Genomic DNA, 27,043 nt, shown 5'->3' on the forward strand with positions numbered 1-27,043 from the left:
AGTCAGCGTTCCCTAATAGGGTCAAGATCAGAGCTCTATAGCAGGAATCTTCCACTCCAACCCATGGAAAACATACCTTCATGGAGCTGGCGTTTCGAGCCTCCTGAATCCATAGACATCCTATACAATTGTGTGCCTCCAAATTTATGGTAACAGTTTGAAGAAGTAGACACATGACTGGATAAAATCCAATTATGTCCCAATTCTTTTGTCCATATGGTTTATCAGTTTCCAGATGGCATTTTAATAAAGCACTTTCTTGATTTAAAGAAAGAAACAAGGAAATGATATTCCAAATATACTGTTCTTAAAAAAAAATTCAGTGTAAAATTAAATTAAATTAAATCCAAATTAAATACTAAACTTTAGTTTTTAATATTAAGTATGCAAATTCACAGATGTTTTTATTTCCTTATACAAAGCATCATTTACATATCAAAATGTCAATTTTTGATTTTGTCAACTGGCAAAGATCTGGTGATTCTTATTGTTCTACATTTTCAACCCATTTCCAAAAAAGGTGGCATGCTGTGTAAAATGAAAATAAAAACAGAATGCAGTGCTTTGCAAATTTTATAAATCTATATTTTATTAACAGTAGAACATATCAAATGTATTTTTTTTAGGAAAAATAAGGAAATTTTGACAACAACATGGACAACATCATGGCTTCTTATAGGAAAAGTCTGAGTTCTAAACTAGCCTTCCTGCAATCCAGACAATTTTCCATTTAAAAATATTTGAATCATCATGAAATGAAAAATGCAACAAAGAAGACCCAGAACTCTTGAGTAGATAGAATCCTGTATCAGACACAAATCAGACAACATTCCTCAGTTCCAAGGCGTATACAGACTGTTGTTAAAAGAAAAGATGCTAGTCATTGGGGAAACATGGCCCTGTTCCAATATTATTAAGAAGTGTTGTGGCCATCAAATTCAAAATTCCCTTAAAATGGTACATTTCCTTATTTGATGTTTTTTTTGTTAATAAAATTTGGGTTTCTGGGATTTTTTTAATCAAATCATTCTGTTTTTATTTACATTTTAGACAGTCACAACTCTTTTTGAACTGGGGTTGTACATTATGGCATTTGGCAGACACCTTCTCATCCACAGTGACTCACAAAAGTGCTTTGACATCTCAATCAATAAATCCATTTTGATGCTGGTTCATTACGAAACAGACTACAATCAGTTAGAAAGTAAGTTTTGTAAATAAAAGTAATGCTAATTTAGGTACTGCTTGAAGAGTTATGCCATTCGACGTCATTTAAAGACTGCTAAAAATTCAGATAGATGGAAATAGAAGTATATTCCACCACCTATATGGACATTAAAGTTAATTCCACCACCTAAGTGCTAGAACAGAGGAGAGTCCTGAAGCATGTCTTCCTTGTATCATGAGACATGTTGGGAGCAGTGATGCAGTGGTAGAGGATAGATCGAGCGTAGTGCATTGCAGGGTGAGATAAGGTTGAGGGGTGCTGGCCTGTTTTGGGATTTGTAGCAGGAGGTGGTGTGGGGGAACCTAGGAATGTTAAAATCAAATTATGAGGCTACATTCTGTATCAGAGTTCAAATGTTCTTTAGAAGTGACATTACAGTTACAGTAGTCCAGTCCTTAGAGGACGAGGTCGTGCGCACTGACCGAAGGTTGCTCATAGAGATCACAAGATCTTGACATGGGGATAAATCATGTGAGATGAACAGCAGTTCAATTTGCCAGGATTAAGGTTCAGTTGATGCGTTGCCATCCACAATAAGATATCCGCCAGACATCCCGAGATCCAAGTGAAAGCAAAAATGTCTATTGAGTATCAACTCAGGGGGTATAAAATGTTTAAAAAAGGGACCATATTTACCTAATACTTTTGTTACTGGAGTGTGTCTCATACTGTAACACTTCTGAAAACTGGTATTAGTCCAGCTCTTGGGCATTGGGGTGTCTGTGTGTGTGAGTCTAATTGCCTCCTGTCAGTTGGTGGACACTCAGTCTTGCGCCACTCGTATCAGTGTCGTCTCGTTTCACAGCTCTCTGCATAAACAGTTTTCTGCCTCACTTACATGTCACTTTAGATAAAAGCGTCTGCCTTATGAATAAATATAAACCCATCAAATATACTGTAATATCCGTGAAGCCATATTTAGATATTTGATTGTGTAAAAGTTAGAATGTGCCCGAATGCGAAACTCAAACACCCTTTCATGTTCTCACACAAAATATGCAGTATATTAAAAGGTGGAAACAAATCATTATAATTTTTATATTATTACAACAACACCCATTTTGGGGTTCCTTGGTCCAGGTATGAAAAACACTAGTGGGATTGCTGTTACATGGAAAATAATAATCCATGTTACAGAGTTACAGTTACCATCTAGAGTACTATCTAAAGTTCTACAGAACATCCTGAGGCGTTTAATTCCTCTTACACTATGATTTGAGAGTAAAAGGCAGCAGTTATACAACATATTATTACATTTGTTATAATGTGTAATTGTTATATACATCTCCAATTTTCTTGGTAAACGATTTTCCCTTTTAACTCAACTAGAGAAGGAAGAAAGGTTGGTGAGTGAACTCCTTATAGCTGCTATAAACTATGCAATAATAGGAACTTGCACACTTTCACTCTCAAACAATGGTCCGTTCCTTTGTTTTTTTATTCGCAATTAAAAAACAAAATGTGAATTATGATGCCATCATTCCTTTATTACCTTAATATTGAAAAAATAGAACATAAAATGTAATTGTTTCTTAGCAAAATTTTTCACAAAACTTATAAACCCATTTTTTTTTTTTTTACAGTAGAACATATCAAATGTTTGGACTAGGAAATGTTCTACTATAAATAAAATATGGGTTTTATAAAAATATAAAACTGCATGGCCTCGTAGTAGAATAGTCTGAGTGATGAACTAACTTGCCTGCAGTCCTTTCCTCATTTGAGAACAATTGGAGCATCATGAAGTGAAAAATACAACAAAGAACACCCAGGACTGTTGAGAAGCTAGAATCCTACAGTATATCAGACATGAATGGGACAACATTCCTCTCCCAAAACAGGAAATAAATATCCACTGTGGGGCCACCTGAGGCAGTTGATAAATAACATAATACAAAATGAGGAAGAAGGAACCAGACAAACCCCCCCCAAAAAATCCCATCCTCAGAGCGCCACTAACTGTCCATCCATTACAGTTCATCATTGTTAATGTGTGCAGTGATAAACACTAAAATACAACCTGTTTGGTATAAAAAAAATGCAGATTATTTTAACAGCCTTACAATATACTGTATACGGTGTACAACTAGTGTCTGATGTTCTGTTCAAGAAAATAAATCAACACCTTCTGACCAATCAGATTCGAGAATTTAACAGCTCAGTGGTGGTCTGCTTGGATATTGACAAGCTTTTCTCAAGCACCAAAGCAGACAGAAAAAATGGCCTTTTTTTTTCCGCTGATCTGGAAGCAAATTTGCTAAAGCAATTTCCCAAGTCTAAATGGTTGTGATTAAAAATCCTGATTTCATTACAGAACTAAATAGTTGCGATGATTATTTTCGCCAATATCACTCAGTCCTAGCATATTGGCACGCTTTTAAGCTGTGTAGGGGGGGGACCACCAAAAAACGTTGAGCCATCATTTTAAATACTCTCTCTAGCAGTTAACTCTATATTGCTTTTAGCAAACTGGACCCCAGATAGTAGTTTAAGCTTGTTATGGGTTTTTTCCCCCTGTATTGCTACAGCAGTGAAATAAAAACTAAATCACAAGGTTTAATACCACTGGTCAACTGTTTTTAAAAAAAAAACAGCACACGCAGGCATTAACACACTCTAAGTCCCTGTTTTAGGATCTCCACTCTGAGTATACAAATACTATATTTTAGAGAATTAGGACATACAGGACACATTATCTTCTCTCTGTGTGTCTTAAAAAAAAGCTCAAACTCTGGCTAATTTGTTCAGGGCTTCAGTTCGATTTTGCTCCCCGTTCCCTTTATTACCTGCGTTCTCACTCTTTTGTGTACAAGGACAAATCCATTAGCAAAAATGTGACATTAAAGTCGTCAAGCATTTTCTTATAGAATTCGCTCGAACGCTGCGACTAACGTTTTTCAACGCACCATAATTAGGGAGTTGTATACGTTCCTGCTGAACGTTTTGACTTCTCGAATCGCAGCACAAAGGATTTTTTTTCCTTCTCATTTTCTCATCATGTTTTCTCTCTGATTTTCTTTGCAGGCAGGCGAGTGGAGCAGTCATAAAGAACAGGTACGCTTATTACACTTGCACGCGCACATCCTAGCTCATGACACTGCTACGCAGTCGAGGTTGCAAAGTAAGGTTTACTTTACTAAGTGCATGATAGGTACTTCCACAGGTGTGGACAAATCATCGATTTATTAGTTTGTCTACTGTGCACGTAAAACTCTGGTGTAATGTCAGGTTTGGTTGGGAATTTAATCGACTTAGGGTTGCTAGCATAACGTATCAACATATGGAATGCTAATAATCTTGAGTTTGGCACATTATACAGTAGCAATTATCAGATAGCACATCGTGGCTATTCCTGACAAAAAGTCTGTGGCTAGATAGTGAATTCAGGTACTGATATAGGTGAGGTGAGGAGGCCTGGGTTCCAGTTCCAATTTATCTACAGCAGGTCAATCAAGATTCACTTCAACGAATGTCATCCATATCTTTATAGAGTTTTGGATCTCCTACATTAAGTAAGGGGGAAATTTTCATGCCACCAGATCCAAATACATCCTGAACAACTGTACCTCAAACAGATTGGGACAAAACCCACATATTGCTAGGAAAAAGTAGACTTCCCAATACTTTTGTCTATATAAAGTATATTTAGATCCTCAGTGAGCTAGTGGCGGAAAAGAAGTGTCTGAGACAACATTGGAAAGGAACCAGTCTCTGAAGGCAACCTATACTCTTCAGAATGAGGTTAATTTGTTACAACAGTACACTAAGTACTAAAGTACAATGAGTCCTGAGACTAGGGAATAAAGTGTTTATGGAAAATTGTGTGCCAATCTTTTTCCATGCTGCTGATTTTTCCCCTGCGAGATTTCAATGAAATCAAATTAATTTTTACTTATATAGCACTTTTAAGTTTGTCACTAATGAGCAGGCCAGTGATAAGTGTGGCAAGGAAAAACTTCCTGAGATGGCATGAGGGAGAAATCTTGAGAGAACCCAGACTAAAGACTGAACCCATCCTCATCTGGGTGGCAGCTAATATCCATTCATTACAGTTCCATTGTTAAGGTGTGCAGTGATGGGCCTAAACCATTGTGGTGGACTGTTGATAATAATTACAGTCCAAATTAGGGTTGCAAAATTCCTACAATTTTCAAGACTGGAAACATTTCATGGAAGTTAACGAGAAATAATGGAAATAAACTGGGAATTTACAAAATTGCAGGTTAGCCTATAACAGGGAACCTTAAATTTAGTGAAAAGAAATAAGGATCATTTTTGTTATAACAACCAGAATGCAGTTTCTTGAATCCTGTACACAAAATAATGTTAAATTATTATTTATTATTTATATAATTAATAATGTTAAATATCCGTCTTAGTGAGTATTCATGTAAATTACCTTAATATTACAAACATTAATGTTTAAAACTTGTGCTGTGTGTAATATATTGTGCAATGAAATTATACTAACAATTAAGCCAAAAATCTCTTTTTTTATCCTCTATTTGTTTGCATGCCAGCTTATGACCAAACAAAATGTTTATATTTATGTTTGTATATAACACAGTAAATAAGTAAATCTCTGTAAATTTGTAATTATTTCCTATAAATTTGTGTCAATTTCCATAAATTTAAGTTCTAAGTTGTAAGAATTGTAAGTTCCCCAGTTGAAGTTCCCATGGAAAGTTCCCAGAATATTTCCACCTCTTTGCAACCCTATTCGACCCTGAATCCATCATCAAAGTTCTTGAGTTAGTAAATTCATGGATCTTTAGGCTGTTGATGTGGAAGATTTTAGAAGTTTGTGTATATTTGTGTCGGTTTCCTCCACCCCAGACCCCCTATTACCCCATTAATGCCCCATTTAAAGGAAGAAGTTCTTTACTGCAGCACTAATTCGCTATAGTGATGTCACAGGTTATTTATTCAGAACTCAATTACTGCTTTGCTTTGGGTGTTGGATGCCACGTTCTTGCTTTTTTGTTTTGTTTCTGTTTTTTTTTCATAAATTGTGACAGTGTCATTTTATCATATAGCTATTTTCAGTTGTTGATAAAGTGTTGTGTGAAAATGATTTGATGCTCAAGGGAGATAAGTGGCATCCATCGAATGGTGAGGTATCATGTAATGAGTTTCAGGTTTTTCTGGCGATTATTAGAAGCCCACCAGCAGGCAGAGGACGAGCGAACAAAAGAAAAAGGACTGAATACCTTAATAGTGAACTTAAAGCATAAAAACAAGAGGAAAGGTCACACACTTGCCAACATCATTCTAGCTAAAAACATTAGCATTTTCCCTAACGTGGAATGTTATTCATTCAGACCATATAAACTAGTTGAATGGTAATGGCTAGTATATCCGCTGCATTCGTGTCACAATACAGGAATACATCAGCGGGTAATGGGTGAATTTGAATTAGTTTGAGATTTAGATTATCTCCTTGAATGCTACGTCACCTCACATCTTTACAGATACCGATTTACAGATGATTATGAGTAAATGTAGTGAGGAGAAGGTAAAGTTTTTTCTTCTAGTCAGATAACTATTGCCTAAGAAAGTCATGGTTGTACAATTTCCTGTTCCTAATCAGCCAGGTTTATTACAAAATGTAAAATTGTAATGGCAATATACTTTAAATATACTCAACTTGTTTGGATTCTTAAGGAAATAATCGTTGCATACAAAAATATATTTTTTATTTTTGCGATTATTTGATATCCATGAGGATTTTTGTGATTTTTTCCCCCCACAATATTTGAAGCATAAATACAATTTCACAACCTCTTTTTGCTAATTTTAACCATGGATACCAATATTAGTGGAGGGCGCTGTAGCTTACCAGGCACGTGTAAAGCGAACTTCAAGAAAGAAAATGCCAGGAGTGGAAAGGAAAATAATTTTTCTGAGGCAGAAGTTGTAGTAGTTTTGACTCACATATTTTTTTTTAAATCGCATATTGTATTTCGGGAAGTTAATGACAGCTGGCAAGGTCTAAACGTTAAGAGAAATTTCAAAGATGGTTTCGGGGTCATCCAGCCAGTGCAGAATATATATTAAGGTCAAAAGTAATAAAAAAGTTAAAGTCAAAAAGTATTACTCTGGTATGAGTCAAAAAATATTATTATAAAAGTATTCTTTGCTATGTTGGGCCATTTATACATTTCTTCACATATTATATACAATTCAATATTTATTTTATTCAATAGATTTTATTTCTATAGTGCTTTTACCATGATGATATTATAAAGAAACTTTGAGTCCAACCAAGGAGTCTGTGATGTGTAATGCTCTTTCTACAGTCATACAGTCAGTTGGACTTGTGTAACCAGGAACTCTTGAGCAAATCATAAATTAGCTCAACATCTGAGCTCATTATAGATTTAACACCAACTCCTTCATGCCAGAGCCTTTAAATGTTCAATGATGGAGAAAGAGCATATGTAGAATGTTATTTTAAGTATTGATTAAGAGGTTGTTTATTCTCAAAGTTCAAAGTCCGAAATCTTCATGAAGTGGGATCCAACTAGCGCTGGGTTGCTCGGGATCTTTACAGGGTCTGCATCTTCTCTTTGAATGACCAAATCTTCATGAGGTGGGACACAAGTGGTGATGGCACAATCTCTATATGCCTCTGGATCCTATTGGGGTCGCCATCTTTTTTGAAGGTCTATTTTATAAACAACATTTCAAATCCTGAGGTACCAGTGATCCCATGGGGTATCAGTGATCCTGTACCTGTTTTTCTGGAGCTGCCTGAATCATTCTAAATCAACATTTTTCTGGAGTTTGAAGGCAGTAGATGGCTGAGGCTGAAGATCCATTGAATTACAGAGCAACTATGAGAATGGATTTGGATTGTACATAATACTACAGTCTTCTACAACGGTGTAGGCCTGCAGGTTGAATGAACAGTTTGCATTCAAGTGCCCATCAGTGAACAGTTAATTACCTTAATAAAGATGGAAATAATGAATGCACATTTGGTGTCACCCATATGAGGATTGGATTCTCTTTTGTGTCTGGTTTCTCTCAAGGTTTCTTCCTCATACCATCACATGATGTTTTCCGTTGCGACTGTCACCACTGGCTCACTCATTAGGGATAAACTTATAAAGGATTTCTTGAAACTTATACACATTTTTAAAACTGCTTTGGGGCATGTCCATTGTTAAAAGCATGACATTAAGCTTACAAATGTAATTATGGCATTATGAAAAATATTAGACAATATGTAATAACTGACGGGTTCAAAACATTTAGGGCCACTGAGATCTTTCACTTTAAACCTATGTAAACGTTATTTTGATAATGGTGGATTTCTGCACGGATGTCCCAGTACTGTTGTCCATATAGTGTATACAAACTCGACATTGTAATCCATAGGTAATAAAGAAGCAATGCAGCAAATTATAAGATTAGAACAATCACTAGGTCTTTTTTATGTATAAATGTACACACACACAGGGGTACAAAATATTTTATTTAAATTTATAAGACTTTTATGAATAACATTATATTTGATATATTTTATATTTATTTTTGTGTAAACATGTTTTATACATGAATTGCACATTAGTGGAAACATACAAAACATTAACTTTAGGGATAATTAGCTTAATCTAACATTCAAAATCTAAGAGAAATCTAACCTTTGACAGACGTATATTTATTCTGGGAAGAAACGTTTCTGTGACCTTCCTTTGCCACGATAGCAGAATTGAGTCATGTATAATGCTTGATGAAATGCTGAAAAGAATACAGAGTGAGTGTCATGGTTGCCAAATAGGGTGCAGGGCTTTGACTCCTATCGGCCACTGCTCCACATGAAACTCACATCTCATGTCTGTTTGTGCCTGATTCACTTTTATATTTAATCAATGCTTGTATTTAATTTGTACAGCGCTCAGGGTCAAGCTTTTGCTTTTTCTAGTCACTGTTAGTAACCTAATTCATTTAATGTCATTGCCTTGCTTTGCTAATCCTCGTTTTGTTTCACTGTTAATATTTGATAGGGTCTATGATGCCATGTATCAAAACAAAATGTTCAGAATCTCTGCCAGAAAAAACAGCCCCATAACATAAAAAGCCACCACCACATTTAACAGTAGGCATGAGGTACTTTTCCATATGGTCGCCTTTTAGTTTGCTTACTAAACCCACCACTGGTTTTTATTGCCAAAAAGCTCAATTTTGGTTTCGTCTAGTAGTGGTAGAGGTTTTTGTCTTGAAACCCCTTTTGTATCTCCATTTTAGTGGATTCTTTAGCTCACCCATGGGTTTTCAGTAGGGTTTAGACATACTATAGTAAACTAATAGTTTTATCAATTCAAAGTCGTATGTCCTCTACTGTGAACTCTCCTCTTGAGCTCACCCACAGGTTTTCAAAACAGTTTAGATCCTATTGAAAACCTGTGGGTGAGCCAAAGAGGGGAGTTCACAGAAGAGGACCTAGGACTTTGTATTGAATGTATTGATAAAACTATTAATTTACTTACTGTCTGAACCCTTTTGAAAACCCCTGAGTGAGCAAAAGAGGAGAGATCACAGAAGAGGACCTGGGACTTTGTATTGAAAGTTTCGATAAATCTATTAGTTGGGGTTGAAAAGTTTGAATCTAAAATCATTGAACCATTTTTGTTGCGATGTAAATGCATGTTTTGGATCATTGTCCTGCTAGAAAGTTTAACCATAACTAGCTGCTATTTAAATGTTATTTAAATCAGTGGGTCTATGATGCCAAACAGTACCAGAGTAACACAATATCACCAATCCTTCACAATATCACCAATCCTTCATGGGGATTCTATTTTTATCTATATACAATTTTTTACTCCAACTGTTTGTTGCCAGAAAGCTATATTTCTGTCTGTTTGTGCTTGGATAGAAAAAAAAAAGTTTGCTTGCATTATATTTAAAATTGTGCAACACAGCTATAATTTTGTGTAAAATATTACTTTCGCCAAAAAATAAGGTTATGTATGTAACCCTGAAGGAAATGAGAAGATGTGTCACAACGCTTTGGGAATGCTTCTGTGTTGTCCATACTCTGAATCACGTGTGTAATCAGTCCAATGGAAAGGCGTGACATTACTGGCGGGTGATGTCACACCCAGGAAGCTATAAAAACCACATGCAACGGAGCCGCACTTGCGTTTGAACAGGGAAGGAATCACTTCTCCAAAGCGTGGTTTTGTGGCTGTTCTGTGTGAGCACTAGACACAGCCACTTAAGCTTTCCTGGCCTGAAGGGGAGGAGGGTTTAATGCTTGGAGCACGACTGGTCATGGGACAACTGAGGGCACCTTGGAATATACCCTGGATTGGGATAAAGGAAAGCACTGGCCATGCCAGGGTAACTCCAGAAGAGTAGGGGACACAGAGAGGGCCTGAAGGTCCCCTAATCTCTTAAGGGAATAGATGACCAGCAGAAACACAGTCTTAACTTTAAGGAACCTCAATTGCATCTCAGGCAAAGGCTTGGAAGGGAGGCGCAGACAGGGCCTCCAAACAGCGGTGAACACCAGAGGCATCAGCCTACAGGTACCGTGAAGAAACTTAAGGGAGGGCACTCGTGGAGGGCTACCAGGTCGCAAACCACAGTGTGCCTGGCCACTACGGGGCCACCAAAAGGAGACGAACTCTGTCCCGGCGAATTCTCTCTAGAACTTCAGGGAGCAGCGACAGGGGAAGGGCATACAGGCGTAGCTTCAGCCACGCCTGCACCATGGCATCCAACCTTCACCCAGAGACTGGGTGAAAAAGGACCAGAGGGGACAGGTGCGGTGTCTTTTGAGTCGCAAACAGATCCACTTTGCTATATTTACTCCACCACTTGTGGGTGGCGTCCCAATTCCCTGGACCTCAGGCCTTAACGGGGTGTCTGCTTCCATGTTTAACCGCCCTGGGATGTGCGCTGTCCACACGGAGAGCAGCTTCTCTCTGGTCCGCAGGAGGATCTAGCGTGCAGCTTGTATAGAAGGCGAGACCGCCGACCCCCCTGGTGTTGACGTAGGAGATCACAAATGTGTCTCTCAGGTCTGATGGGAAATGCTTCAGCTGAACAAAGGGTGTGCCAAGATGGGGCCCCTTCCAAAAACCTAGGACAGAGCGTTCGCGTAGACATGCGAGTGCAATGTGCGCAGTCAGCTCCCTCGAGAACCGACCAAGCGTGCACGGCTTCCAGGCAAGCGACACACAGGCTGTTAAACCCCCCCCGTAATATAGCAGAGACAAGGAGGAACACACAGCCGAAAGGAGTGCTTACTCTTCATTTACGCTTTATTTGTTTCTCCGTCCCATGTGCTTTTAATTGCTTCCTGGTCATGACGTCACCCTTTCCATTGGACTAATAACACAAGTCATTCAAAGCGCGGTCAACGGGGAAGCCTTCCCAACGTGTTGTGATGGAGCTCGAGTTCCTGAAGGTTGATTTAGCATAGTTTCAGGAAATATTTTCCCAGAAGCCAAAGATTATCCAGAACACACCCAGGTTCATGTTTCTCATTCTGCCAGATTTTTTTTAGGGCCAAACTTGCCTTTATGCCTGTTTATATATTTATTTGAAAAATGTACATATTATGCTTCAAAATTTACTTACATGAAACAGGCTTTTTATTTGGATGTGTATGTTTTTATATTTTTGACAAATAGTTTTTAATACATGATACACTTTTCATGTATGGGATGTGCTTTAAATATTTAAATGTGTTTTTTCCTACATGAACAATTATTTTGATGTCAGATTTTGATGGCGTTTATTTACTACAAAGAAATAGCCCTAGATCAAGAAAGCTTTCACACAGCCCAGTCCAAAGCCAGTATGCAATCAACTTTGCATCTCTTTCTAGCCTAGGCGAGGAGTTTTATCGTGAGGCAATCGAACATTGCCGAAGCTACAACGCTCGCCTGTGTGCCGAGCGATCCATGCGCCTGCCCTTCCTGGACTCACAGACCGGCGTGGCACAGAGCAACTGCTACATATGGATGGAGAAAAACCATCGAGGCCCGGGTGAGTATTTAAACACTGGTGTCTGTTAAACAGATATGAACTTAAACAATATATGGGTATTGGAAACCTGGGCAAGGAAAGTTCTCCAACACGAGTTCTTAATTTTCGCTGATATTTCACGTTTTAAAGTAACAGGAAAAGATGCAAGTGAGGCAGGTGATTCATTTACTCTAAATCAATGCAATTTTAAAGATCCATTCTCTTTATATAGATTCATTCAGCTTTAGGAGGCACTTCATCAGTGTGCTGGTGGATCACGGAATCTATCTTGGGAACACCGTAGGACTCCTTGAGTCAAGAAAACATACTGAGCAAAATGTACACAAATTCACACATAGGAATGGTTTTCTGAGCTTTGGGCATTTTGGAAAGGTGTGAGGAAATCTGATAATCCAGAGAAAAACCTAAACAGATATGCGGAAAACATAGAACCAGAGAATAACCCTTGTTTTGGATTAAGCTAAAAATGTTTTTTCTTTTTTTTTGTACAGAAACTATGAGGAAAAAAAACAATTTTCGGCACTTAGAGTACCGTATTTTCCGGACTATAAGCCGCTACTTTTTTCCATGCTTTGAACCCCGCGGCTTAAACAACAAAGCGGCTAATTCATGGATTTTTCCTGGGTTTTTCCTGGTTTCACAAGCTTCAAAGCCAAAAAACTGACCCATAACCTTAACCTAGACCCATACCATTAGACCAATGAAATTGCGGAACGGGTTCAGGTGAACCAATGAAATTCTTTTTTTTAAATTAGACACTGAATCAGACCGCACCACATCATAAATATGGATGAGGTTCCTCTGACGTTTGACCTGCTGCTCACTCACTCCAGTTGCAACAGAAATCATATAAGCACAGACAGGTTTCCAAAACTCTTGCTTTTTTATTTTTCTTGGCAACAGCGTTATGGGTTAGTCAAAGAAACTTAGAACTGAGCATCAAAAAAAATAATAAGGACATATTCCTCGGTCTTGCACATGCAGTAATACCGGAAAAATGCGGCGGCAGGCTATTCCCAAAATGCCGCTCTGCTCTTAAAGGAGCCACAACATATTTCACCCGTTACACTGTGTAACAGACACTGTCTTTCATTAAAGCCTGTGTAAAGTTAATTAGTTTGCTGTTAATTAGGCTTATAGACAGGTGCGGCTTATTTATGTTTAAAATAAAAATCTTTGTCAAATTTGCGGCTTATATATGGGTGCGCTTTATAATCCGGAAATTACGGTATGTTATATACTTAAAGGTTTAAATATTTGAAGTGCATTCTTTATCTGAATGTTTATGAACACAGTTTTTCCCCAAACTGTTGCCACAGTTAGAAGTTGGAAGTACACAATTGTATTAAATGTATTTGTTATACTCTAACATTACATTTTCCTTCTCTGGAAGCTCCAAAATATAGTGTAATGCTTTCCAGGAAGAGTATATTTTATTATATTATATTATATTATATTATATTATATTATATTTCCACATAAGGATTATCCACTGTGGCGACTCCTAATGGGTCCTATAGGTCAAACATTTTTCCATTTCTACCACAACTGTTAATGTTATCCATTATATTGATACGTACATAGCTATAGTATTGAGTTCATGATTCATTTTAATAGTAGTTTTTGAGTATAAACTTTTGATGGACAAGTTTGTGGACCCCTGACTATTAAAATCCTTTTGGAACATCTCATTCCAGATTTGGTCTCCATTCGGTGCCATAATATCCTCCACTCTTCTAGATGTTCCACTAGATTTTGGAGTGTGTTCTGAAGATTTGTTCTCATTCAGTTACAAGGATGTTAGCATAGTTGGGTACTGATATAGTTGAGGTGAGGAGGACTGGGGTGCAGTCAGTGTTCTAATATCCTCTAATTGGTGTTCAGTAGGGTTTGAGGTCAAAGCTCTAGAGCAGGCCACTTAAGGTCTTTTACTCCAAGTCATGTAAAGCATATCTTCAAGGAGCTGGCTTGGCGTCAAGCTCCATTTTTGTGCTTACAGTTTGGAAAAGAAGTCAGGTGTCCTAATGCTTTTTTCGTATTTAAGATTTTGTCAGGCTTGTCCCTAAAAGACACATGAATTATGTTTCTCATTAGCATAAACCGTGTCACGTGATTTGATTAGCCATGTCAGCTGTAGGCATATGAAAAGCACTTGGTAAAAAACCACCAATTCAATCAGTTCTCAACTGTTCAAAAAGTCAGAGAACTTACTCTTACTTAATAATGAACTCATTTTCTTAATCGGTGCTGCTACTTTTAGACGGATTGGCAAACGATCACTACAGGAAGAGTGCTTTCATTCGTTGTGTTCTGTATGCCTTCCATCACTGTCTGCCATCAAACAATGTCATTCTGTACAAAATTCCTTCTCAGACTGTCAAAATATGATCGCTTCTTTTTAACTATGAGGCGCTCGAGCTATTAATTGATATCCTTGGCTGGCAGTTTGACATAATTTTTTTTAAAAAGCTTCTTATTAAACCTAGAAAGTTACACAACTTAACTAGCACGACTGGCATAATATTCAAGTGATGCATGAATTTTAAAGTATCAAATTCAATGTGTCTGCAATGGGTTTCCTCAGGGTTCTTCGTTTTCTTTCCAAAAAAAGCACATAGGTGGTTCGGTTACACTAGATAAAGGTAAAATTGCTTTATATTTGATTCTTTGCACATCCCAACGATATTAGGAAGCTGGGGTCCGAGCACAAGGTCAGCCACGACATAGCGCCCCTAGTGCACAGATGGTTAAGGACCTTAATAAGGGCCCAAGAGTGGCATCTTGGCGATACTGGCACTTAAACCCCATCCGAATCTTAATACTTTATTGATCTCAGAAGAAAATTGTTAGGTTGCAACAATAATTTTAAATTAAATATACTTATTAAGATATACATTATATTGCCAAAAGTATTGGGTCACCAAGTCATAAGTACGGTATGTGCTTTTTTTGAGCATCACATTCCACATGTAGTCCTAATTTGCTCTTAGAATTCCCTCCACTCTTCTGGGAAGACTGGATTTTGAAGTATGTTTGTGGACATTAGTGTTGATCCGCCACAAGTGTGTTAGTAAAATCAGGTACTGATGTAGGTGAGGAGGCCTGGGGTGCAGTCAGTGTTCCCAAAGGTGTTCAGAAGGGTTAAGATCAGAAATCTATAGCAGGCCACTTAAGATCTTCCTCTCCAAACCATGTAAACCAGATCATCATGAGGGAGAATGCTGAGGATGGAGCCAACAGGAAGAAGGAAAAGAGGAAGGTCAAGGTGGAGGTTTAAGGATGTGGTGAAGGAAGACATGCAGGTAGTTGGTTTAAAAGAGGCAGATGTAGAGGACAGGGGGGTATGGAGATGGATGATCCCCTGTGGCGACCCCTAACGGGAGAAGCCTAAAAAAGAAGATAAATGTGGCATGAAATATAACATATCTATATCTTCTATATCTATATCAGACCATCGCATAGTTCTCCTCAGACTGACCAGTGTTTTATGTAGTAGGTGGGAGGAGTCTAAGATGTAATGTACTTTGGACAGCATCTTCCTTTCAGACGCTATAATCAGAGAGTTCAGCTTCTCCCCAACAACAGGTTCAGCTCCTCTGTGGACACAACAGATTCATAATTCCAGTGGTGAACAGTAACGAAGTAAATGTAATCAGTCGTTCCTTTTTATTTACGAGGATAAAAAATTAACTGGTCAAACACACAGCAATCCACCAATCAGGGTGGAGCGCAAGTTTTGAGCTTATTTTGATTGGCGCTTTGTGGTATCTATTCACCAAAACTAGCAGTTCAGCATGAGTTCAACAGCAAGCAGAACATTTAGAGAAGAATAAATGATGGAAGAAACTCCTGACTCAAATTTGCCACAAAACTTGTGGCCTTTTTAAGGTAGTTGAAAAGAAGCTTTTGGGCTCGTGATCATTTTTTAGATATCAATCAGTGTTTGACTCATAAATACCGTAATTTCCGGACTATTAGGCACACCCAAATATAAGCTGCACGCACTGAATTTGACAAAGATTTTTATTTTGAACATAAATACGCTGCACCTGTCTATAAGCCGCAGGTGTCTACACTGAAACTAATGAACTTTACACAGGCTTTAACGAAAGACAGTGTCTGTTACACGACTTGTATCTAAACAGTAGCCTACCAAGAAAGTCATTGTTCACTGTCTTCCTCCTTCCTTTCACAACAATTTCTCTCGGGAGTTTATCTTTTGGCATCGTCGTGCGTTTAAAAATCACCATCGGTGAAGCTTTTCTCCCGATGCCGTGCAGCTCAGAACACAGGTAAAGTGCATTTTTTCATGCCCGGTTGTTTTCAGCGTGACGAATGATTCACATTTCCTGTTGACAGTCCGAGTGAGCGGCAGGTCAAACGTCAGAGAAACATCATCCATATTTATGATGTGATGCGGCCTGATTCAGTGGGAGCGCATCTGATTTAATATAAAGAGTTTCATTGGTTCACCTGAACCCATTCGGCAATTTCATTGGTCTAATGTTATGGGGCTTAGTTTTTGGCTTGAAGTTTGTGAAATCGGGAAAAACCCAGGAAAAATCCATAAATTAGCCGCTTCGTTGTTTAAGCCACGGGGTTCAAAGCGTGGGAAAAAAGTAGCGCTTATAGTCCGGAAAATACGGTATATATATTATAAACTCTATTAATAGATGGTGTGCTGAGAGTCAAATTCGAGTCTGTTCACAAAAACTGAGTTGATTCTTGCAACTAAAATGATCATAGGAACATTATTAGTACTTTGGATACTTAAGTACATTTGAAGGCAAATACTTTTGTACTTTTACTCACGTGAAAGTTTAAAGGGACACTTTTACTTTTAATGGAGTCCTAATTTACCTACTGTATCTCCACTTTCAATCAAGTACACAGTGTGTGTGCACTTCATCCACCAAACAACAGATTCCTAAAACATGCACTCTATGTCTATTAATGATTGTTGTCTCATGTTGTCCCAGGCTCCATGATCATGGGCTTTTCTGGTGTGTTTAGTTTAATATGCTAACATTTAATAATGTACAGAGTCTCACCTTGCCCAGTAAAACAATGCGTCAAGATGACTGAATAAATCAACAAACAAAGAAACACATCTGTAACTGTTTGGGTTGGGCATCTGGGTTGCAGGTGTGTCCCCGGGGCAGCTCTACACATACCCTGCTCGCTGCTGGCGTAAGAAAAAACGGTTAAACATCCTGGACGATCCACGCCTGGGACCCATCGAGTTTAAAATAGGTAAGAGACAGACGGTTGATAAAGTGAGGGTGGTATCAGCTGCGGGTTCAGGGGCTGCAACGGTTTTGTAGAAGAGCATATTTTAACGATCGGCCACAGGGATATACATACAGCAATTTAGACACATCTGTTTGCATGCGCTTAAAGTAATTGTGGTATTATTGATATGTGTGTGTTTGTGTGTGTGGGATCAGATTACGAATCTGCACTAAAGAAAGAAGGAGGTGTTCCTGAGGGTCCCGTCCTTGAGTCCCTGCTCAGCGGAGAGTCTTTAGATAAAAAAGTCGAGACGAAGGAGGAGGAGGCCATGAGCGAGTGTCAGGTGAGCAATTTTGATGAATTTCAGTTTCTGTAAACTTTTTTTTTGTTTTTGTTTTTTTTGAGGATATTCGAGGAGACCGCATCTCCAGGCAGGGAAAACTGACTTCGCAATGAATACAATCAAATACGAGCTGTAAAAATTCAATCTGTCAAATTGAATGAACCAAAATTGTATTTTTTTGGACAAACTCGCCTCTAGCGTGCTCATTAGGGATAGATATGAGGAAAGATTATTACGTTTAAAATGTATATTCTTAGTCTATTCTTTTCTGTAAAACTACTTAGTACTAGTGTGCAATGGCCACAAATTGAAGTACAAATAAACGGTTTATCGTTACAGTGAACGCTATTACCCTTATTTCCTGTTAGGGGTGTTTGTGAGGGTTTTGATGCAGATAGTGTCATAACAGCGTCCATGTATTCTGTTTATATAATTGTGCATTTCCTCTTTAAGAGTTAGGGTAAATTCTGAAGTTTGGTAGTTAGATTTGTATGGATTGGCTGAGATTTTGCAAGTTCCTGCCCCTTTTAGTGTAATGAGAAGGTTGGTTGGAGAAAGAGGAGAGAGATGATAATTGCCTATTGAAATATAAAAATATATATATATATTTTTTCTTCAGGCACAGTAAGTGACCAGACTTTTGCGCCATTTCATTTCAGCCTTTATTTTAACTTTTTTCTTTTCTCTGTTACATATAGTCAAACACTTCCTTTATATCCTTTAGTTTGCTTTAACTTACCTGTGCTTTGATTAAAGTTACTTCCTGTTTAACTCCTGGTTTAACTGCTCTATCTAATCTACGTACTGGTGTTACAGGAAATAGAAAGGAGTGAAATTAATACTACAGTTACAACTCGGTGCGCCGCCCGACTAAAAGTTGAAGGTAGGGGGCGCTACAATAGCAAACTGAAGCTAATTTAACGAGTCAACAAAATAGCTCATGTATAAGCACCTATATTTTGTATCTTTATTAAGCTGTATGCATAATCATGGACAAAAATAATGGTACATCTGATTTTTGTGCTTCACCAAACTGTTCCCCCAAAAACCACATTGTAGCATGAAATTTTCCCTTCACTTCAACTTAGACCCAAACCTCCTGTTCCAGCAGTACGAAGCACCTGTGCACAAAGCCGGCTCTATGAAGATATTAAAATTATAGATTTGGAGTGGAAGATCTCCACCTATTAAACTCTGACCCTCAAGTAGGATTTCAAAGGGCAAATGGGCACCAAATGTGGAATGTGATGTTCAAAAAGAACCAATCCTACAGTCAGGTTTTTTTGAAAAACGTTTCCGGATTTAATGTTGCATCATATTACTCGCGCTCTCAGTCCAGATTGAAAGGTGAAGGTCTATTGAAAATCAATATCTCGAAAACCTGTACAACAACATGCGGGCGATTTGAATAATCTGAATGGCGCCCCCTCCCAGAAAACTCGGCGTAAGCATATGCATCACCTAAATACTGATGCAACCTTTGGACCGAAGTCGCAGAGTCGGAATACAAGCCCTCGTGCTTATCTCTCTCTCTCACACTCAAAACCCGAGACATTATTGGCGCCTGTAGCAGATCAGGCATTGCATCATGCGAACCTGCGGGTGTTTAGAGATATTTGAACGAGGTAAACACTTTCGGTCTTGCCCTGAAAGTACCATCACATAGTAAGGGAAATATAATATAAATAAATCCGACATACAATGTATATTGAGAAATTCGTAAAAAAAAAAATGTCATCATTTCTTCAATTCCAAACTCTTTCCAACTTGTTTTCTTTGCACTGTACTGATGTTTTAAACCAACCATCTTAACAAATCCAAATTCCCAATTGTAGCATCACACCCTGACCGGTTCACCCATCTTTCCAGGATTTCAGATGCGGCATGTTATTATTTTATTTTTTTGGTTGCACAATTCGGTCTCATGTCGTATAAATTTATGTGCGTGAATGAAGCCACTACATTAAAAACAACAAAAAAAAACCCCCAATGCATTCTTTATCTTTTTCTTATTATTATTATTATTATTTTGGGTGACACAGTGGCTTTATTACTGTTTGTGTCTAGTTGCATGATTCCCAGTGTCCATGTGGAAACCCTACATTCACTGCCCAGGGTTTCTTCTCATCTCACAGAAATGCCCGGGTGGTGGATTGGGTATTACTACTGTGTGAAAACCTGAAACTGGGCATGGTGCCCTGTGATAGAGCCAGGCATGGGATTCTGACCGATTGTGGCTCTGATCAGGATAAAGAGCTTAGTGAAGATAATGATGAATTAATAATAATAATAATAATAATAATAATAATAATTATTATTATTAGTAGTAGTAGTAATAACAACAACAGTAATAATAATAATAATAATAATAATAATAATAATAATAATAATAATAATAATTATTATTATTATTATTATTATTAGTAGTAGTAGTAGTGGTAGTAAAAATAATAATAATAATGATTTTTATTATTAATATTAGTAGTAGTAGTAGTAATAATGATAATAATAATAATAATTATTATTTTTATTTTTTAGTTGTGGTAGTAAAAAAAAAAAATAACAATAATAATAGTAATGATTATTACTATTAATATTAGTAGTAGTAGTGTTGGAGTAATACTAATAATACTAATAAATATGATTATTATAGACGACACAGAAAAAAATCATTATAAAAAATATATCATTATTATTTTTATTATTATCATCATTATTATTATGCATGTGCCTATAATTAGACTTATGATTAGTCTTTCTCTCTCTCTCTCTCTCTCTTTCTTTCTTTCTCTCTCTCTCTCTGTCTCTCTGGCTTGCTCGCTCTCTTTCTCTTTCTCTCTCTCTCTTTCTATCTCTTAATGTCTTACTCCTCTGTTACTTCTCATATCTCTAGTGCATCTATATCTCTCCATGGCGTTACTACAGTTCAGCAGAGCAGCTGTGAGCCACAACCCAGATTGTGTGCAGTGTGTGTGTGTGTGTGTGTGTGTGTGTGTGTGTGTAGCTGCTTTGCATGAACAAGAATTGTATTGACAGCTTGGAGACACTGCAAGGTTGCACACATTTCATGTGCATATTGTGTGTGTGTATGTGTGTGTGTGTGTGTGTGTGTATGCATGTCATCTCTCTCAGCGCAGCCTTGTTCCTTACACACATTACTGCGTGCTCTCTCTCTCTCTTACACACACACACACACACACACACACACACACACACACATATACACACACACCAGACATGACATCTATCCCACGGGTCAACGATTAGCCAATTTGCACCTCAATTAAGAGGCACTCTGCAGACCTCAGGCTGATCTGGGAGAAGACCTGTGATCCTACATCTTGTCTCTCTGCAGGAAGGAAACTCTTGTGAGCTTCTCTTCCCCTGCAGGCCCCTGCTTTTCTCTCTGGACTTCCCTCATGCTCACACTGCCTCCATGCTTTATTAAAGCCTGAGTTGTTTCATTTCATTTCACTCGCATTAAACTGCTTGCCCAATGCGAGGTAGACGAGGTGTGGCATCATTATTACATAATAGTCTGATCAGAAATCACTGAAATGGCCAGAATGATGGAATACGATTTATTATTCTTTCTTTCATTCATTCCTTTAGTAACATATTTGTCCTGGCCAGAGATTTAATTAGTTTACCCAAACCGCCTATTACATGTGTGTGGTAAATGAGAGGAAACCAAAGGTCACAGAGGAAACCCAGAAAGAAACAGGAAGCGTAACTGCTCCTGCACAACTCCACAAAGTCAGGATTAAACCAGGGCCCTGGAGCTGTGAGGCAGCACTTCTACTAACCAAGTTTGATCATGAAATGCAGTAATATTTTAGTATTAAAAGTGTTACGTAGTCGAGAGCCTATTTTGATAGTAAGTTTTTTGTCATATTCTTTCTTTCTTTCTTTCTTTCTTTCTTTCTTTCTTTCTTTCTTTCTTTCTTTCTTTCTTTCTTTCTCTTTCTTTCTTTTCTGACATTTCTTTCTTTCTTTCTTTCTTTCTTTCTTTCTTTCTTTCTTTCTTTCTTTCTTTCTTTCTTTCTTTCTTTCTTTCTTTCTTTCTTTCTTTTCTGACATTTTCTTTTCTTTCTGTCATATTCTTTCCTCTTTCTTTCTTTCTTTCTTTCTTTCTTTCTTTCTTTCTTTCTTTCTTTCTTTCTTTCTTTCTTTCTTTCTTTCTCTTCTGACATATTCTTTCTTTCTTTCTTTCTTTCTTTCTTTCTTTCTTTCTTTCTTTCTTTCTTTCTTTCTTTCTTTCTTTCTTTGTTTCTTTCTCTTCTGACATATTCTTTCTTTCTTGCTTTCTTTCTTCTTTCTTTCTTCTTTCTTTCTTTCTTTCTTTCTTTCTTTCTTTCTTTCTTTCTTTCTTTCTTTCTTTCTTTCTTTCTCTTCTGACATATTCTTTCTTTCTTTCTTTCTTTCTTTCTTTTTCTTTCTTTCTTTCTTTCTTTCTTTCTTTCTTTCTTTCTTTCTTTCTTTCTTTCTTATTTACTTTCTTTCATTTCTGACATATCCTATTTTAGTTCTGTCATATTCATTTCTTCTTTCTTTCTTTCTTTCTTTCTTTCTTTCTTTCTTTCTTTCTTTCTTTCTTTCTTTCTTTCTTTCTCTTCTGACATATTCTTTCTTTCTTTTTTCTTTCTTTCTTTCTTTCTTTCTTTCTTTCTTTCTTTCTTTCTTTCTTTCTTTCTTTCTTTCTTTCTTTCTTTCTTATTTACTTTCTTTCATTTCTGACATATCCTATTTTAGTTCTGTCATATTCATTTCTTTCTTTCTTTCTTTCTTTCTTTCTTTCTTTCTTTCTTTCTTTCTTTCTTTCTTTCTTTCTTTCTTTCTTTCTTTCTTTCTTTCTTATTTACTTTCTTTCATTTCTGACATATCCTTTTTTATTCTGTCATATTCCTTTCCTCTTTCTTTCTTTCTTTCCTTTCTTTCTTTCTCTTTCTTTCTTTCTTTCTTTCTTTCTTTCTTTCTTTCTTTCTTTCTTTCTTTCTTTCTTTTTTCTCCCACAGAATTTTGGTTTGTCCATTCCAACAATAAATTCTGACTTCACAGGTAAAAGGTCAGGGCTCAGACACAGAGTGCTGTTGGTTTTTATAATAGAGAACAATCTGTCGCATGTATCATATTCGCTGTGTATTTTCTGTATAGGGAATGATTTTGCTGTGTCATCATGATGTGTGGTGTGTGTGTGTTGCAGAAGCTGCTGGTTGGAGACTTTCCTCACGAACTAGACATGGAAGAAATGGAGGAAGACGTGCCTAAGCGCAAGAACCGCACCAAAGGACGGGTATGTGTCGAAACAAGAACAATGTAAAACGAAAACCCACCAAGGCTCCGAATTGCGCTCGTCATGCCAAACACACTGTTTTCACTGGGTTAGCAATCCAGATCAGATGTAAGGTTAATCCAAGCATATTCATCTGTTCCGTTGTGTGTAGTGATCACAAAAGAAGCATGTTTTGCACAGTCCCTGTGTAGAGACTGTCGGTATCATCGGGGTTCACAATTGTGCACAAATTCGTGAAGTGCCTCTGTGAGCCGTTAGCTTGCCTAGAGAACAAAGAGGGCTGTGCAGCTGCGGTTGGAGGAGCTCCGAAAGGCGTCAGCGATTTGTGTGAGAATTTCACACCCTTGCCACTGTTAATTGGGATGTGCTCCTTGCTCTTAGGTGTTACAAACTGTACAGAGTTACTTATTAAGGGTAGAGGGTGCTGCGCTTTAATGCCTCTTGTGTGTGCCTTGAGCTGACAAAGGCTCTGTGTGTAGGTGTGTGTGTCTTTGTCTCTCTCCGATGTAAAGAATGCAAGACTTTGTCGGGACATTTTGCTTCTCCCACACCATAACAGCATATAGAACACCAACAGTTCTATTCGATTTGCTTCTGGTAATGTGATTACAGGTTGATTTTGCGTGTAGGTATTACACTGTTGTGGATGAAGATTTATTGAATGTTAGAGTGGTTCTTTTTATGTATAGTCATACATATGAGGTAGTCTGCAGACTTTCTGGCTTTTACATCAGGATTGTTCAGCTGTCTCAAAGCACACAGATAATGTGGTGATAAAAAATGAATATGTTCTGTATAAGTGTAAGTTTGTCCCTGATGAACAAGCCGATGGCGACTGTGGCGAGGAAAAACTCCCCGAGACGGCATAAGGAAGAAACCTTGAGAGGAACCAGACTCAAGAAGGAACCCATCTTCATCTGGGTTGCACCGAATGTCCATTTATAGCAGATATACGATGTTGTGTGGTACAGTGCTGATGATCAGAAGCAAAATGTAGTCTTGAGTCAATGTTGCAGACTGTTGACATTAACTACAGTCCAAATCCATCCTCAAAGCTCCCGTTCTTACTCCGGAATTTCATGGAACCACCCAAGGCGTTGATGAGAAACCGTCCCAAGCTGCACAGAGTGACCTCCAATCGAAGAAAACACATTAGTTACTAGACTATAATACTTATAGTTAACTAAAACTTAACTAATAATACTAAACTAAACAATATTGACTTGCTTAGGAATGAGATCTATAGGCTTTCTGTAAATCTCATATGAAGCCTCACTAGCTACAGGAGATTTTCTTATACAAATTTTCGGCATTGAGATATAAAGTCTAGTACAAATATTTAATAAAAAAACCCATAGTTTTCTGCTTTTTACACTTTTGGGGTTCGTAGTATTGAAAATGAAACATTGACTTCTGGGTAAAATACATTTATTGAAGATGAATGTAGTTTTTGGAACTATATATATTATAAGATTTTCCTTTTTTTTTTTTTACAATGTTAAAGCGGTTTTACAGATGTACAAATGTATGCCTAAACAAAGCATACTTACAGTATGTGCTTAAACAGTACGCTTCAAAATATGGGGAAAAAATCTATAGAAAAAATAGAAAAAAATATAGTCATTCAATTCATTTTTATTTGTATGGCACTTTTAACAATGGACATTGTTGCACAGATAATACACAGATAATGCGGTAATAAAGAATGAATAAGATGTTCTTTATAAGTTTCTCCCTACTGAGCTAGTTGCAACTGTGGCAAGAAAAAATCCCTGAGATGGCAGGAGGAAGAAACCAGACTTAAGACGGAACTCGTCCTCATGTGGGTATCAACGAATGTCCATTTTTTTACAGTTAAACCATGTTGAGGTGCAGTGATGCAAATGCATCCTGTAGTCCTGCAAGATGAAGAAGAAGAAGAAGAAGTCCTGAGTCAGTGAAACAGACTTTTGACATGAACTACAGTCCAAATCCATATCCTCAAAGCTCCTGTTCTTACTCCAGGGCATTGATGTGAAATGTCCCCAGCTGCACAGAGTGGCCTCCAATCGAAGAGAACGCCATCCAGAGGCAGGCCTGGATGAAGCGGGCAGATCCGAGGAGAGGACTGGGGCAGGAACAGTGGTCACTGGTACCTCGGGAGGTACCATACGGGAGCATGATAAACTTGACTGAGAGAGAGAGAGAGAGAGAGAGAGAGAGAGAGAGAGAGCTAGAAGACCCAGAGCTGTTCCAGTATGAGAGTGCCCCTGTGCATAAATGCCAGCTCCATGAAAATATGGTTTTAAATTAATCTTTATTTGCCTGCTATAGAGTTCTGACCTCAACCCTATTGAACACCCTGACTACACCCCAGACCTCCTCACCTCACCTACATCAGTATCTGACATTACTACAGTCTTTGCGGATGAGCGAGCACAAATCCTGTGGAAATCTAGTGGAACAATTTCCCAGAAGAGGTCGATTTGTATATTTGAATCAACTGCTTATTAAACGATAAAGTAAATGCATACTTTTTTACACTTGTAATGCCGCCATATCACAATTATGGAACTATATTTATAACTGCATCCAGTCTGTAGAAACTTGACAACATGATTAACCCATTGGCAACTCAGTTAGTAAAGAGCTCATTGCATTGCACTGAACGGGTTGTGGGTATAAGAAGATCTCCAGGCCATAGGATGGAATGAAGCCCAATATTTAATCAAAATGACCTTTAGCAATAATGAAGAACAAGACCTGTGTTAGAGCAGAAGACATACCGGACAGGATGACCTGATCAGTGGCATCCGTAAGAAGATCACTTGACAACTATGGGCAGATTTCATGATCAGAATGACTCTTATATGAACACAGTTATATGAAGTGAAAAAACAAGCTCTTTTTTTATATAAATCACCAGATTTACTTAGGAAAAAATAGCAAATCAAATAAACAGAGGAATACTATACCCTTGACCAAGCATTGGGGGTAAGTCATTAGGTGATTCTCCTTCGATTAGATTCACAGCAACACCCTTTTCAGATGGAATATTATGTCTCCTTCGGTGAACTGTGATCATGATCCCAAGCACACTTACAAGTCAACCAAAGCTTGGTTAAGGAATCAAATCCTGGAAGATAATGGGGGGCCTTCTCAGTCTCTATCTTTAAATCCCAGCTTCAAATGGTGGGATTTATAGAAATCAGTTGCAGTACAAAAGCCATCATGGTTCAATGAGCTACAAGCTTTTGCACAGGATGAATGGGGAAAGATTCCACTAGAAAAGTGTCAAAGGGCAAATGGATATTTGGATATGTAACTAGATGCTCTACATTTCAACACAACTTTGTCAACTTACTTTGAAGAAATTGTTTATATGTATCGATAATTATTCTTTAATTGTTTCATGAGACTTTTTTGTTACAGTGCATCGATATTTTGGATACACCTTGTCTTTAACAGAAGATTGACCTAACAAATATATAAATGTACACATTTTCATCTTTAGCATGAATAACAGCTTATAGCATCCAGACATTTTGTTTCTTCAAACATTCATCTGATATTCTTTGCTATATTTCTTATAAAACATGCCAAAAGGGTTCTAGTTGGAAATTTCTTCCTGACCTTGTGATTCAGTTCATCCCAGGGCAGTGCAGTAGGATTTAGGTTCAGTGACTGGTCAGGCCAATCCATGGTAGATTCCTTCACTCTCTAAAAAATGGTTACAGAGCTTGGACATAGGCTTCAGCTCCTTGTCCAAGAATTCGGGTCCAGTTAGTCGCAGTCCAGACGGAAATGGATTTACTACGATATGGAATGGTAGCTATGTTGGTTCAGGATTCCTTTTACCTAGAACTTTCCCTGCACCAAAACAACCCTTAACCATTAGGTTCTACCTCCATGTTTGACTGTAGGGTTGATGCATTCTGCTAACATTTTTCCTCCTGTTCTT

At 37.7% G+C, this 27,043-nt stretch overlaps 1 protein-coding gene across 3 annotated transcripts in view; it reads left to right on the top strand.

Moving 5' to 3' along the window:
* The window catches only part of dpf1 (D4, zinc and double PHD fingers family 1), a 69,605-nt gene that overhangs the window by 16,299 nt on the left and 26,263 nt on the right, over positions 1–27,043 (top strand). For all 3 annotated transcript variants that reach the window (XM_046863626.1, XM_046863627.1, XM_046863628.1), the window contains 5 exons: positions 4,253–4,282; positions 12,075–12,235; positions 17,381–17,488; positions 17,683–17,810; positions 23,014–23,103. In XM_046863626.1, the coding sequence (XP_046719582.1) occupies positions 4,253–4,282; positions 12,075–12,235; positions 17,381–17,488; positions 17,683–17,810; positions 23,014–23,103 (517 nt within the window). The remainder of the gene's footprint in view (positions 1–4,252; positions 4,283–12,074; positions 12,236–17,380; positions 17,489–17,682; positions 17,811–23,013; positions 23,104–27,043) is intronic.

Source organism: Silurus meridionalis, chromosome 12, assembly GCF_014805685.1.
Source record: "Silurus meridionalis isolate SWU-2019-XX chromosome 12, ASM1480568v1, whole genome shotgun sequence".
Lineage (NCBI taxonomy): Eukaryota > Metazoa > Chordata > Actinopteri > Siluriformes > Siluridae > Silurus > Silurus meridionalis.